The sequence below is a fragment of the Ylistrum balloti genome, unplaced genomic scaffold (assembly GCF_031769215.1).
Source record: "Ylistrum balloti isolate Yb309-2 unplaced genomic scaffold, AGI_CSIRO_Ybal_v1 Utg370788, whole genome shotgun sequence".
In the NCBI taxonomy this organism is placed as follows: Eukaryota; Metazoa; Mollusca; class Bivalvia; order Pectinida; family Pectinidae; genus Ylistrum; species Ylistrum balloti.
In genome coordinates, this window is record NW_026782460.1 from 195,778 (window position 1) to 211,176 (window position 15,399).

At 34.0% G+C, this 15,399-nt stretch overlaps 2 protein-coding genes across 3 annotated transcripts; one reads left to right on the forward strand and one right to left on the reverse strand.

Annotated features, from left to right (window-relative positions):
- Positions 1–764: 764 nt before the first annotated feature.
- LOC132558403 (zinc finger protein 239-like) lies at positions 765–3,478 on the reverse strand. Its single transcript, XM_060222959.1, has 2 exons — positions 3,417–3,478; positions 765–2,258 (listed from the first exon to the last, which is right to left on the reverse strand). The coding sequence occupies exon 2, from the start codon at positions 2,163–2,165 to the stop codon at positions 1,122–1,124; it is 1,044 nt and encodes a 347-aa protein (XP_060078942.1). The 5' UTR covers positions 2,166–2,258; positions 3,417–3,478; the 3' UTR covers positions 765–1,121.
- A 2,865-nt stretch (positions 3,479–6,343) lies between these two features.
- LOC132558400 (carboxypeptidase A5-like) lies at positions 6,344–13,183 on the forward strand. 2 transcript variants are annotated; one of them, XM_060222954.1, is made up of 7 exons: positions 6,344–6,401; positions 7,661–8,320; positions 8,743–8,844; positions 9,152–9,324; positions 9,584–9,682; positions 10,228–10,329; positions 11,189–13,183. In XM_060222954.1, exons 2-7 carry the CDS (start codon positions 7,678–7,680, stop codon positions 11,363–11,365), a joined length of 1,296 nt encoding a protein of 431 aa, XP_060078937.1. In that variant the 5' UTR covers positions 6,344–6,401; positions 7,661–7,677; the 3' UTR covers positions 11,366–13,183. The 2 variants fall into 2 exon arrangements, with proteins under 2 accessions (XP_060078937.1, XP_060078938.1); XM_060222955.1 differs by having other exon boundaries at positions 6,360–6,401; positions 8,058–8,320.
- Positions 13,184–15,399: the final 2,216 nt, after the last annotated feature.

Consider the following 15,399-nt stretch of genomic DNA (forward strand, 5'->3'; position numbering starts at 1 on the left):
CAGCTACTTAACTTTCACATTAAACACCGTTTACTCTAACCAAGTTCTGAGCGACTGAGCCGGAATTTCGCAGATTAACCTCGAGCTAATATTGTCGGTCCAAATCCTTAAGAATATCTTTGGGGGAAATCTTTAATTGCGTGGAAAAACGCTCTGAATTTTACGAGGGAACGACCACCATTAGTGATCAGGGAATAATATCAAAGATTATCATAACACCAATACTAAAGTCCTTTGACTCTCATTACCACTTGTGTGAGAAAGACGTCAGTGTTTTGGAGCAAAAAAGTCTCAATGTTCCTCGTGAAAATCTGCACAATACTGACTGAATGTTTTAGTTTGTTTAATCAAATCTAACTAATTTAATATGGATGGCATCAAACACTATAAGTATCATTAGACAGCGTTTATGTAAAGGATATAAAATTCTCATCATTCTCTTGGTTCTAAATTCTTTTCCCGAGTTTGGTTTTGAGGTTAGTACGGAGCCCCAGAAGGGACATCCCATTTTTGTTTTAATCCGAGGCCTCGGTTTAGCAATCCGTTGCCTCGGTTTACTAATCAGTGGCCATGGTTTAGTTATCCAAGGTCTCGGTTTAGTAATTCGTGGTAGTTTCTTTGCTGCAAATAAGTTAACTAAGCTTTTTTAGGTAACCACGACTGAACAAAGGACACAAGTTTACAGCGTCTTTCAAAACAAATTTAGAAAGACAACGGAGCTGTATAATGAATTAAAAATACAGACAAAAATCGCTCTTTGAAAGATTTGTTGATTTTTTTTACTCCAAATGACTTATATTACTCTAAAGATCTGTTGATGTTTTAGTCCTCTAAAGATCTGTTGATAATTTTATTTCAAAGGAGTTACGTGACTGATGCATGTTACATAAACGGCGATAGCACATCACATGACAATCCACTAAAGGTCCTGAGTTGATCCTTTTAGCCCCATGACTGATTTAACTCATCACCCAATCATCACGCTTGTATAGAGTCCATTGTTATGGAACAAGTTGTTTTCGTAAGTGGTGACTTTTCTTCACCATAGATGTATTAGTATGATTTTATCGTCTGTAAGTATCATGTTCCCACAGAGAACTCGGTTGACTAAACCCGTTACATCATACATCACACACGGGTTTTTCCTGTGAATGAAGCCTGAGATGCTTTCGTAGAGAACTCGACACGACAAATTTCTTACCACAGATATCACACTTATAGGGTTTCTCTCCCGTGTGTGACCTGAGGTGCACGAGTAAATCATTAGAATTATTAAAATCTTTACCACAGACACCACATGTATATGGTCTTTCTCCAGTATGTATTCTAATGTGTGCCTTAAGACTACTTGTTAGTGTAAACCTCCTGCTACAGATATCACATTTGTATGGTTTTTCCCCGGTATGTTTCTTAATGTGTTCCTTTAAGCTACCAGCTACAGTGAAACCTTTACCACAGACATCACATTTGTGAGGATTGTCGTCTGTATGTAGCCTCGCGTGTAACTGTAGACTAGACAATTTACTGAACTCCTTCTCACAGAAGTCACAACTGTACGGCATGTTTCCCTTGTGTGTCGTCTTTAGATGGATTTTAAGGTCAACTGATATGTTAAATTCCTCGCCACAAACAACACATTTGAAATGTTTCTTGTCGGTGTGTGACTTTCTATGTCTCTTGACGCTTCGCGACATACTAAACGCTTTACCACATATATCACATTGATAAGGTTTTTCTCCTGTGTGTGTCCTGATGTGCTTCTGTAGCTCACTCGATTGAGTGAATTTCTTATCACATACATCACACTCGTGTGGTTTTTCTCCTGTGTGTGACCTACGGTGTATCGTTAAGCTGTAAGACTGGGTAAATTCCCTACCACAGAAATCACATTTGAACGGTTTTTCGCCTGTGTGTTGTCGTCTGTGTACCTTTAGATTACCAGAATGACTAAACTCCATATCACACATGTCACATTGAAATGGTTTCTCTCCCGTATGAACCCTAATGTGTGAAAACAGGTTATGGGGTTGAAGAAACCCTTTACCACAGACATCACATTTGTGGGACTTTTCTTCTGTGTGTATTTTGAGTTCCGTTTGTGCTTCATGTTTATCTAATCCATGCATCTTTGCATTGTTGCTTTGTGTGTGAATATTGGTAAACATTTTAATCCTATGTATACTTGTTCAAACGAAAGGCTGTTAATTTTCGCCCTGGTGAGGTGAATACCTGACAGAACATGCAAGGTCTGGACAGTTCTGAAATCAAAAAGAAAATAAGATATTGTTACCTGTCATTTTATTATTAAAAAACTGTCTTTCTAGTGAATCCATGACGACCATATTTTTGCGGTATGACGACACACGCTACCTGAATGGGTTAGAGATTTACGTTTTTCACATTCACAAAAGAGTTATCCTTCGTTGACGTGACGTCATCGATACGAAAGGATTATTGATTGTTGAAATGACGTCACCTTCGGGTAAGACATGGTGGATGCATGTTCAGTGTCTTAAAATATAAGGGCAAAAAAAGAGACAAAAAATGACGATTTGAATTACCTCAATTATTAAGTTTTTGGAACAATAAACCTGATGGCTGAGAACTTCATCAGTCAACATATCAAACATCAGGTTACAACGATATATGTGGATATGGTTTATAAGTAAACTTATAAGCATTGTAATACCCTGTGATGATAACATCCAACGTTATTTTACAGTCACACAGTAATATACATATTTACAATCAATCAAATACAATCTTTGGGGGAAAAAAACGTTACATTATGGAGGTAAATGTATTTCAAAAAGTATACGTGTAAGTTAGTTGAATATTATAAACCATCGATATATCTTCATTTTATCATGAATACATCATACAGTTAATTATTTTAGTCATTAACCGATTTTCCACAATATGAAAATGAAAAATACCACAGTATCGGAAACAAAAAATATGGATTATTTTTTATCCTTGTTGAGCGTCAAATCCCCTTGAACGGAACATTTTACACACAGTATATAGATCTTTGTAAATTATTAAAGAAAAGTAATGAACAATAATAACGTATACAAATTAAAATTATTGTTTGGATTTTAGAATACAACCCTATGTGTAATATATATGGCGTCGGGCCTAATAGTCTACGGTTAAACGATATCTTTATAAGAGTTACCTCCCTTCCAACAAAGAAAGCTGTATTGCTGTCACGAAAATAAAGTCAAGTCTTCTCCAAAGCAAATATTAGGTTCAAAGCAAAGCAGATAAACTTTATACTTCATTTGAATTTTAAACCATAGATTCGAGCAACTTAATTTTGGCAACATAATCCGTATTAAGGAGGAGGTTAATGGTAATCAGTTTGTGTGTATCGCGTCAATCAAAAAGAATGGCGCGACATAATTTAGGCCTACCCTATTGTCGCAAAATCTGCAGCACACTAGGTCTCTTTTGTCCGGACAATCAAGTATGCATGAGTTGGTCAGTGCGCATAGACAACTTGGAGTGAGTCCACTTACAGCTAGGCCTGCCTCCTGTAACAATTCATTCATGTTTCCAGTATGCTGGGTTGTACTAAAATTCAGATCCTTGACCAGAACTAACCAGATTAAACGAAGTTTATTGAAATATATAATAAATGATGAAATACGCGGGATTTCTGTTTCAAGTCAGTAATTTTTTTCTCGTGATGAATCATATACTGGTAACCAATTATGCAATTATCTTCCACCCTGCTACACTCGTGCACCTTCAACCATCCCCATGAATTTTTAACGTCATTTTTTTTTATTTTGGCGCTACTTTGTTTACCAATGACATCGATAACAAACGAAGATAAACAAGGTAACTCCACAACACGCTTATAAAAGACTGTTTCATCTTTTATTCCACACACAGTTGGTTTTTCTGTCTTTCCCTAGCCCACAGAGTCCTTTCTCAGCCAAGATATTCATATAGATATAATTTGCTTTTTGAATCATAAATATGAATAACGGTAGATTATCACTGTTGTGCCTTGGCAGTTGTTGCTCTAGAACTGTACTATCTGTTATCGGAAAGATACCATGGCCTCTAAGATACCGTCACACCTGACACATATGTATCACAACCGTGTTCATTAAAAATCTATATTCATAATCAATTAAATTCCCAGTTACCAATTTAAAAAAAAAATAACCGGAAATTATCAGTTTGCTTCCTTTTTTTAGAATGATAGCAACATATTTTTTTATTTTACCATACAAACATACACCAAATCATCAATTTAAATGTTCTGAATGAAATTAATAAAAAAAATTCAGGTAGAATGACGGACAAAAAGTCAACACAACTTTAAGACAAAGATCCGATATCCATTACATCCACATATAGCGTAAATCATAGCGACTCCTCCCTTATTGTTGAGCCATCGCTCCAGTACTACACATGCCTTTTCCTCAAGAGTTTTCAGTTGTTTATTTTCTTTGCCACCAGTGATTTGTTGATATTGACTTCCGGTATATTCCCAAAAGAATTTTCATGCCAACATCTACAATACTTGCATAGAATTGCATAAAAGATATTCAACCGTGTAAAAAAATGTTTTTAAAAAAACAGATTAGGAATATCATAACATAATGTAAATCTCACGGTTTACGGGGAAACAATTCAAATTCAATAAATTCTTTTACTGAAACGGTTTGAGTTCTTTCATGATAGTACATGATGTATTCATATAAATTATTTCGTAATAACATTTTTAAAAAGTTATTTCATATCTTACCAATTCTCCGGTTTCCGTGTCTTGTTCAAATTCTGGTAAAATACAACCGTAACAAAGTTACATTCATCCCTGTCGCTTCGATTTATGTTTCATTAGAAAATAATCGTCCATCCTGCTTAATATGAGATTTATTTAAACATAAAGGGATTCGTCAAGATAGATAGTTTACCGTTTGCTTACTTGTTTCTTGTTAAATAGCCTATTTAAACACGATCTCAGCTGTCTTCAAAACAAGCATCACGCTATAATCATTTGGATTTGAATATCAGAGTCCCTGTCATTGTTCCTGCATTCTATGATTGGACCTCGTTGTTTTGCACTCTATACAGCCGAGCGAGAAGATAAAGTTGCCTTATCTCGTCAAACTCACCCTTTCTGAAAAGATTGGATGTCAATACTTAAGTCTGGACAATCGTTCACCTGCTACTCCCTCTTTCCATTCCAGATCCTTTCGTCATCAGTTTTACTTCATGTGTGTGTTCTGTAGATATAATCATGAATGATGTTAAAACGCGAGGTAAAAAAACGTGTGCAATGTTTTTAATCATTTTATGTAAATAAAGCTGAAGATGTCGGGAATGGTGAAGACATAGTATATGACATCATCTCTAAAATCAAAAGTCAATCTTGTTACGTGAAAATCTTGGGTTTTTTTAAAACCTGTTTCCGCTAATTACGTATGTAGAGAGATTAATTCAATCCAATTGGTTTTAAGAAGGCAAGAGGTTTTGATGGCACATCGTACAAACTCTAGAAAGGCCTGTAGTGATATTTGGTATAAGTTGTTCTCTAAGTAATGTGATAAATTTTAGTTTTAATGTAAATAATTTCCCTAGTCAACTTAAGGTTGCACAGGTTGTACCTGTTTATTAAAAGAAGGATGCCAGGCCTTAAGTATCCTGCCTAGTATCGCCAAACTCTTTGAAAGATTGATGTGTGATCAGCTTGGTGAATATTTTAATAGTATAATTCTTATTTGTAGCCTTCAGACCGTCGAGGATTTGGATGTCAGACTACTCTGTCAAAATTGGTCGAGGACTGGCGCAAGGCCTTGGACAACCATGATTATGTCGCTGCCATTCTCATGGATCTGTCTAAGGCTTTTGACTGCCTTCCTCATGATATCTGTTGCTCAGGAAGATGGATGTCTAATGATCAATGCTTGATCACTGGACCTGGTATCTAACTATCTCATTGGGGGAAAATGTACCTTCTGAGACTTAGCTAAATGCAAAACTTTTGATTCCAGCTTCTCGTGGTCAGTATCCTGCTTTGGAAGGAGGAAAATGCGTATTTCTTAAACAGTCTATAGAGTCACAAGGATACTGCAATTTTAAATGCATTGGGCTATATATGGATATTAAGACATATATAGTTCACACAATCCATTTGGGGGGAAGTCTTGGTAATACCATATTGTAATATGCAAACAGCAGTCAGCAAAGGTAAGTCCTTATGTTTTGCAAAAATAATGATATAACCCTGGCTCTCCGTCACAGTAGAGTTAGTATGTAGGAAAATAGTCGCACGTACGAATACGCAACTGCGGCTAATTTGACTGTAAACATTCGGCAGGTGCTCTGTACGAATATATATATATATAAGGTCGGCGGAGACGTATGCCTCTGAGTGCTTGGTAAGTAAACCACAGTTTTACTCAGTTATTTTTTGCATGACTAATTCGTAATTGATTGGTGTTGTTTGAATCGGCCAACCGGTTTCACCCATGCGAAAACAGGGCATGACTTTTATTTTACAAATTTCAGAGATACTTCAGTACAGTGTATGCGGCTAGTAGCTAGCTGTCAGAAACATTAACCAACGAAGACTAACCTTACCAGTACACATAAATGCTCAAATACACTAAAGTTAAAACTAAAGTAAAGTTGTTTTTTTTAAATCCTAATGTAAAAACTTACATTTACAGAAAAGTAACAAGGGAAGTAACTCGTCGTTTTTTTCTGACGTTTTATATAAAAATCCCATTTACACGCGTACTTCGACATGATCGTTATAACTCGGGTTGTGGAAGAGCACCATTAAGTGATTGTCTCATTTGAGTGAATTTCTATATATAAGCAGATTAAAGGACTAAAACCAACTTAATGTAAAGACATTTTGGCATTGAGTCCTACACTATTCAGATGTACATGTATTGTGGACTAGATTTATCATTATTACACGCATAATCAGTTACTGTAATATTTACCTATTTTATTGTATTTTGTTATCTGATAAGATTCAATAGTTCAGAGGGCCGTGTAGTTTTTCAGGCCGTTATTATGGAGCTTGATAAGGATGCCTGTGTCTCAAAACATTTTTTAAAAGTTCCAGAGTCACTACTTTTAAAGGGTGTTCCAGTATCTGTTACCTGATGATAAGCAAGAGCTGTTTGATAACTAAATAGCCTGCCTATTGATGACATTTATAGAAATGCATGAAACTTTTAATTATCAACTCCCCCTTGGCATTTGTGATCTAGTACAGCTCAATAAAAGTTAGTAAAAAGATCAAACATTATTATGATATCACAATCAGTTTCTGACTTGTGCAGCCAATTAAAAACATTCTAGGGTTTATTACACTTGTGACATATAGGCAAAACATATGTATATTATACAGACAATTTCACTGGATCAAATGAGAATTATATGATAAGTATGTAAACTGCCTTTCCTGATTGTAATAGGATGCAGCCACAGCAAAATTATGTTTAAAAAAATCAGAAACTGTAAATAGATTTAATTAAGAGTGTTCCTTTTCTCACCAGATATGGATGCATTGTTTTTTATCATATGGGTTTTTTCTTCTAAAAAAATATCTTTTTATATTTATCATTTCTTAAACTTATATCTTCCTCATATATATGTACTACAATTTTTCCTTCTTTTTCAGGATATGATCAGCACAAAATGACTCTGCAAAAGATTTTCCTTACCATAATTCTTAATTTCACCATCAAATCAATACTGAATCACTTTGTAAAAGGAATTGATGTGAAACCACAAAAAGAAGTCTATTTGCCAAGCTATGACTATTATCATAATATTTCAACATTAGAAAAAAAAATTAATGATATTGTTCGGAGGAATACAAATTTTATGAGGATCGATACAAGTTATCGTTCTAGACTTGGCCAGTCCCAGCTGGTAATCCACATCACAAACTTTACTGGGAGTACATCAACGCAGCTATTCAAAAACACAATGACACCGAAATTAAAAGTTCTCTTTTCATTTGGAGAGCATGCAAGAGAGTTCTTACCTGTTGAATCCATGCTATTTTTCCTCAGTAATCTAACTGCAGGGCTGTCTTCACTTCCTGGCAGCTATGCTGAACAATTCACACGATCAATATTGTCAAAAGTTGACCTATTCATTATTGGTATGGCAAATCCTGATGGACGCTCCCTACTGGAGCAGGAAAGCAACTACTGTTGGCGAGGTACTAGCACAGGGGTTGATCTTGACCGTAACTTTGACTGGGAGTTTGGTGGAAAGGGCAGCTCTTCCGACCCCACTGATGAAGAATATAAGGGCACACAGCCTTTCTCGGGTGAGTACAGTGTAATCCCCTTCCTGGTATAAGAGGAGGTAACTCTGCTTGATTGTGTACAGTTTATATAATGGTTTAGCTAAGGGATAAAGTAGAAGATGGATTGTAACCTTGCCAAGCAAAGTTGGAAACGGTTATATGCAGTAATTTGAAAAGATGACAAATTTTGAAATATGGTTAAGTTTTGCATGGTAATTTGTAAATCTGTCAATAGGTTGAATATTTACTGTACCAGCCATTTTTTAATTAGAATTGTAATCCAATCTACATTTTCTTTACTAGAGATTCTTGTATATAAAATTTTACTGAATTTACATATGATCTGAGCACATCTAAATTGGATACCTCCCGGTAAGATGTTTTAGAAAATTGTTCTTTCTTGTATTTTGTCTTTTTATTTTTTCTATTATTTTCACTTTCAGAACCAGAGGCTGAAGTGTTTAGAGAGCTGACATTGAAATACAAGTTTGATGCCTTTGTTTCCTTTCACTCAGGCATAAACCAGATCTATGTTCCTTTTGCAGGTATGTACAATTACCTTTTACATTTTTGTTTTACGTTATACATAGTAAGAACTGTATGCTGCTGTTTGACAATACTATTTACATCAATGAAGGATATTAAATTTAGGTTTTATTTAACATATAAATATGTAACAAACAATAATTATTGAGGTTGTACTGGAAAAGTTATACTGAGGTTTTGTATTTTATCTATCTTCCTCTAAAATTCAAAACACCAGCAATATATCTATATGTAATGATATATAATACTGACAGGTATTAGATAACGGGCAAACCCTTGCTTCATTCTTGTGATCTTTATTTGCAGATACAAAATCGAAGCAAGAAAATCGTCGCCCATACAACATAGAAGATATGCTGGATTTAGCTTCAGAACTATCACATTCAACAAAGCATGGATATAGTTATGGTCACTCCTATGCTCTCAACCACTATACAGCTGATGGCACGATCTTTGACTTCATGTCTGGATCTAGAATGGTAAACAAAGATATACCAAATTACTCTAACACTGATGTTACAAAATAATGTCCTATGTTAACCACTCTGAGGAAATAAAACTCTTTTTGCCATATTTGAAGTCTTTGAAATCTTAAATCAGAATATTTGATAATGAGTAAATAGTACATGTGTTCCCTAATTTACAGAGTCTAAGATTTAAATTTGTCACAATTGTTGTATAGGAAAACTCACTTGAAAAGATATTTAGTGTATCTGTTAAAAATATCTTTCTTTTCAGATTCCGTTTTCCTTTGCTATAGAATTATGGCCATGGAAACAACCACCGTCAGGGAAAAGTTGTTTTAATTTGTTCAATCCTCAAAGCGAAAAGCTGGAGGTAAGATTTTAAATAGCTAAAGATTTAGCAATTCTCACAACACAGGAAAGTGGTTCCGTGAAATGAATGTTTTGGAACCCTTGGAAATCTATAAACACAAAAATTAATTCAACTTTCAAGTCATCCTAATTGCAATAATTTTGAATAGTAGCCACACATGGAATCAATCTTAATCATTTTTGACATAGAAATAAAGTGGTTTCAGCTGGAACTGAATCCAGTTATCAAATTACTCTAGATCTCTTTCAGTGACAAAGCAAGCAGAACTCCAAAATGTCAATTTTTGCTTTTGACACTGATGCAGATAAAATAGCAGCAGATTCTCAATGCATTCATCTCAAAACCTTTCACCATCATACAGAAATAAGAAAGTTGACAGTACTTATAGATTTAAAATGACAACCTTATTTTCTCAACTATCAAAATTTTCATTTGATATTCTGTAAAGTAATTGGAAAGCTCCTTTGAAAAAGAACAACTTTTATGAAAATATATATATGTTCATATCATTTTTCATTTATCTTGATCATTTTTTGAAATTTCAGACTGTGGTGAAGGAAATACATCCATTATATGTAAAGTTTTTTCATTATTTGATTGACTGGAAATTCAACGAAGGAATTGTGAAGATGAAATCAGCAGTATTGGTAAGATCATCTTAGAATACATGTACTATTACTGATGATAATTAAAAAAAAAACAATTTTTAATTTCTTGACTTAAACTTGTAGCAGAATCAAACAGGTGTGAATTAGAGGACATTCTTGAGGGCTTACAACCATAGTTCAAACCACTCAAGGTTAAATATTTTTCATTATATGATCACTGCTGCTACACACTTGTGAAAACTATTGAAATATTAATGGATTAACAATGTCTAAAATACAGTGAGTTTTTACTGACAAGTTACATCTTTTAGCTCACTTGTTCAGAAGTCTAGTCTTCTGCCATGGTATGTCTACTGTCAACTATCTGTAGCCCCTGAGAAACGGATTTCTACTAAAAGTTTTTATTTTGTGTATTTCTTCTGGTACCAATGAGAAAGGTAGGCAAACTCCATGACTCAAAAACTTTTCTAAATGACTACTTCAAAATTGTATTGGTACCAACTTCGTTTTATTTATTTATTTTTTTTTATGTTCTACCATTGATTTCTCTTGTAGCAATTCCACACTAAGGAATTAACTAAAAAAATCATAGAAAAAATCTCAGATATGAAAAGTTCAGAATTTTGCTGAAACAGGAGATTTACTTAATGCATGTTTGAATTTCAATTTCATGATAAAATTTCATGAACGTTAAACACTGAATAAGCAACAGCTGGATCAACAACATTTATGAAATTTTACTTTTATTTAGAAAAACAAAAAGCATTTATAATCCATATTTGAAGTCTGTATTAAGGACTGGATCACAAATGTTTTTAACAAGATCATGTTATATAGATTTGCGAGGATCGTTTTTAACATCATCAAGCGATATGATTGGCTATTTTGTTGGTTTCAGGAAGAGGCACCCTCATTAGCTTTTGGTTACGTCCTTCTGGCTGTCGTTGTCCTCCTCACTGCTGTCATGGCTGTCCATGGAAGATTCCCATTCTGTCAGCGCTTCCAACCTCGCCGAAGAGTAGTTAGTCTTAAATCTTTAAGTTCTACATTTTCAATGTCCGTAATGAAATCCTGATATTAGTCAAAATTATCTTTTACATATTATAAAACTTTCTACAAACAGAGACTAAACTTTATCCGAATAAGAGAGATTGCATACACCGGGATGGGTATGCTTTATTCAACATTTGACTGTTGTTTGATTTTTATCATATTTTAATTTTTTTTATTCTTGTACACATATCTTGCCTGGGTTTCTAAATATATTTATTTTACTTGGTTGTGATAGAAATTTTTCAGTAGGATTCAGCTAGAATCTCATTTGCTACTATAATTTATGTATAAGGTAAATTTGGCTATTTGGTGTGAATATTATTTTGTTATTTTGACAAATTAATATTTGAGATCAGCATAATTGTATTGTTAAAAACTTCCGCTCACAAAAGATTAAAATCTCTTCTTTGATATTTTCAGTAATCCAATTTCTTTTCTACAAATCAGCTTTATTATACAGCCCTCTTAGGTATTGGGGTAGTCTTAGGTGAGAGGGTATGTAGTAGTTGCTTTTTCTGTGCATGTATGTATTTGTGTACTTGTGTGCGTCGATGATAAACCATGTGCACAAGATATCTCTTAAACCCTTGAAAAGATTTGGTTCATATCCTCACCATGTCATCGTACCACCAATGTCTACACCTGATTAAATTTTGGTGATTGTTGGTGAAGATTAAAGGTCAAAGGCCACCCTGAAATACATTGGAAATCAAAAGCTGTGTACAAGTCATTACATGAACCCCAGAACCCATTTAGTTCAGACCAACATCAAAATTGCAAGGTCTACTAGAGTTTGGTGGTCATTGGTCAAACTTAAAGGTCAAAGGTCACACTTTACCAATAAGAAGTTTGTGTACAAGATTGAAAGTAGGATGTATATCTATGTGACCCCTTTTCACTTTGTTTTTATATTATTTTTAGATAGTTATTTTTCTCAGTCATATTCTGTGAACGGGTGTATTATATATTTATAAAATTGTTCCATGAAACAGTATTTTATAGTGATGTACTTCTTGATAACAATGGAAACAGCATTTGGAAGGATCTATTGTGATATTTAGATTAACCACATGTACATGTATAAGCATATTTACATTGATTGAATTCTGTTTTTTGTTTTGAATGCTGTAGAATATGTTCTATTTAAAAAATGTATTCACTTGAGGATTTTAAACTAAAAAGATAAATTGTCTACATCACAGTTTTTAATTCCATTTCTCAAAGTTTTATACTGTTGTTTTCTGGTGATTTTCACTTTTAAAATATTGTTTACTATTAAAAGTCAGAATGCATCTCAGAAAGTTGAGAGGAAAATGATATAAAGGAGTGCAGAATTAGAATACTTCTCCTTTTTATCAATTCAAGCTCTCTGTATTTTCCGGGCAGTTTTTCAAGTTGATACACACAATTTTGATTTGTACCGGTCTTGAAATCCCTTACTATTTTCTTGTGACATCAACTTTCCCAGCAGTGAACCATTATAATGTATAACATGTTGTTCTGAAACCAAATGTTAACATTTTCTTTTAAACAGGGGAAGAAATTAAATGGAGTTAAGGGTGTATGTCACCTTAAAGTTAGAGTGATCTTTTTTTTAAGAAATTCTCTACCAGGAAACAAAAATAGAAAATATTTTAAATATTGTGAGTTGAACTTCATTAATCTAATAACACCTGATTTGAAAAGCACAAAATGATAGTTTATTACAGTTTGTTGTTAATACGTTGTATTAAGGTTCTTATTGTGAAAGAGGAGATGAGAATATTTGGTATGATTTTTACAGCAGCTTAACATTTAGGGGATTATTACAAAGAGACACTAGTATTATAGAAATCATTATAAATATAAATATCATTGTAAATATGCAACTATATTAAGTATGGCTAATACAGGACTATAAAGCAAACAATATTTTTTTTACAAGTTACTTGTTCCTAGACAAGTGAAATCTGTAGATTTTAATGTTGAACTCAGCATTATAGAAAGTAATTTGGGGGTCAGTAAAAGAAAGAAGAAATGTACCCCCTCATATAGCATGAATACATATGTGGCTTAGAATTAAAAGAGCTCTGTGTTTAGGAAATTAAAGACGGAATCAGAAATCACCAGGAAGCAGTGTCTTGGAAGGGTTAGTTTGCTCCAGATATTGGTTTCTCTTTCACCAGAAAGTTGACACTGTATGACTTGGTTTAATGTATACAATGATATATATATATATGATAAAGTTTATCCATCAATTAGTAAAGAATTCCTGGTTGGATTCTTAACTAGTAATAAGACCAAAGATTATAATTAGTTTTATGAGTATAGCTAACCACCAGTTTGGCGTCTTTATCAATTGACTCTGCCAGTAAACTCTAATGGCACTCTTTTACATGATGGGTGTGTGTAATGTATATACATTCTTGTGGGGAAAATGGTTCACAGAAAAATCCACATGGATGATATTTATGCACTAGATAGATACATGCATTATAGACACTGCTGTGGACTTCAAGTCACTGAGGTTTGCAGTAGTCTGCTTGCCTTGTTTTACCGGTAATTCACAAACATGTATCTTAACTTTCCTCTGAGATTATTAGCATTACTGATAATACCAAAAAAGGAGTATTTAAAACTGTATTTCATTATAAATTTGTATTGAAAAGTTATATACATTTGTGTGTCTTTTATACAATTTTTGTTTTGGTTTATCAATGCTTGTTTTGCTGTGATGGAACAGCTGTTGCCTTCTGTTGACATGTAGTTAGATTTTCACTAACCTAAATAGTTATTTCTTCCGACTTACTTTATTTGAGGTTTATGTCTAATTATGATTAATATAATCAGGTTAAGGTAGAGTAGTCAGAGAAATTAAATTATCATTTGGAATTAATATGAGAACAGATCTGAACATTTTTCCTTAAAACAAAATTATCCCACCATCACTTCTTTTTTATGGACTTATCAAGAGACATTCTTGGCACCTGTCGGCTCTATACCATATTGACGGAATGAAAAAAAGGGCAGTAACACTGGGAGATCGGAATGATCAAGACAGATTTGATTGTCAAAGATTACATTTGAAATAATGCATTATTTTTCATATCAGCATTGAGATGATAATTGAATTTGACATTTGTTGAAGTCTTTATAACTATGATTTTGAAGGGTAATGGGATATTTCTTCCACTCAGAAATTGTTCTAATGTTGCATACCCTATTATTAGTTTCGTGAATTGATACAGAACTGGTATACAGGGACTTTACACAAACTACCAACCCAAAGACCATGTTTAATAGTGGCTATAATATATATATGGACCATGGGTCAGAAATTTATGCAAAGTCCTAGTAGACTGGTATAATATCATCATGTGTGTAAGTGTATAACACCGTTTTCTGTTATGTAACATTCCATGTGTATGGTCAGTTGTGTCAAGGCCTTTCCTGTTGAATATAAAATCATATACAAAAACACCTGCATTTATTGTCTATATCTTAGGAAAAGAAAGAACTGCGTGATATTTTCAAGAAAAATAATACAGAGAATATGAACTGTTATCACCAAGCTGCAAGGTAAACTATGAGGGGTGCTTGATAAGTTGTAAGCTTTGTATTGAAGAAGTTAAGCAGGGATGTCCTGTTTCAGCTCTATGATTCCCTGTCACTGTAAGGCTGTGTACCGAAAGACTGGTGTCATTTGGTCAGTATATGTCATAGAGGTAGCACTCTAAAGTAAATAAGGCATGTGACTTTTGCAAAATGGACAAAATTGCCGAAAAGCGGTTATTCAGTATTTGCATAAGAAAGGTCTAGCACCTAAGCATATACATACTGATATGGTAGCAACACAAGGGAATGATACCCCTTCATATGCTACAGTGAAAAGGTGGGTGACGGAATTTAGGCGTGGCAGACAGAGCCTTAGGGATGATGCCCGTCCTGGAAGGCCTGTCACTGTTGCAGCCCAAGAAATGGCCAATACAGTATATGATATTGTTACAGCTGACAGACGAGTTACAGAGAGATATATAGCCAGTACAGTTGTGCTTTTACGGGAACAGGTACATTCCC

Coding starts and splice junctions, on each gene's coding strand:
- LOC132558403 (XM_060222959.1), bottom strand. CDS start 2,165: ATGTTTACCAATATTCACACACAAAGCAACAATGCAAAGATGCATGGA.
- LOC132558400 (XM_060222954.1), top strand. CDS start 7,678: ATGACTCTGCAAAAGATTTTCCTTACCATAATTCTTAATTTCACCATC. Junction 8,321..8,742: donor GGGCACACAGCCTTTCTCGG/GTGAGTACAGTG, acceptor TTTCACTTTCAG/AACCAGAGGCTGAAGTGTTT. Junction 10,330..11,188: donor AGATGAAATCAGCAGTATTG/GTAAGATCATCT, acceptor TGTTGGTTTCAG/GAAGAGGCACCCTCATTAGC.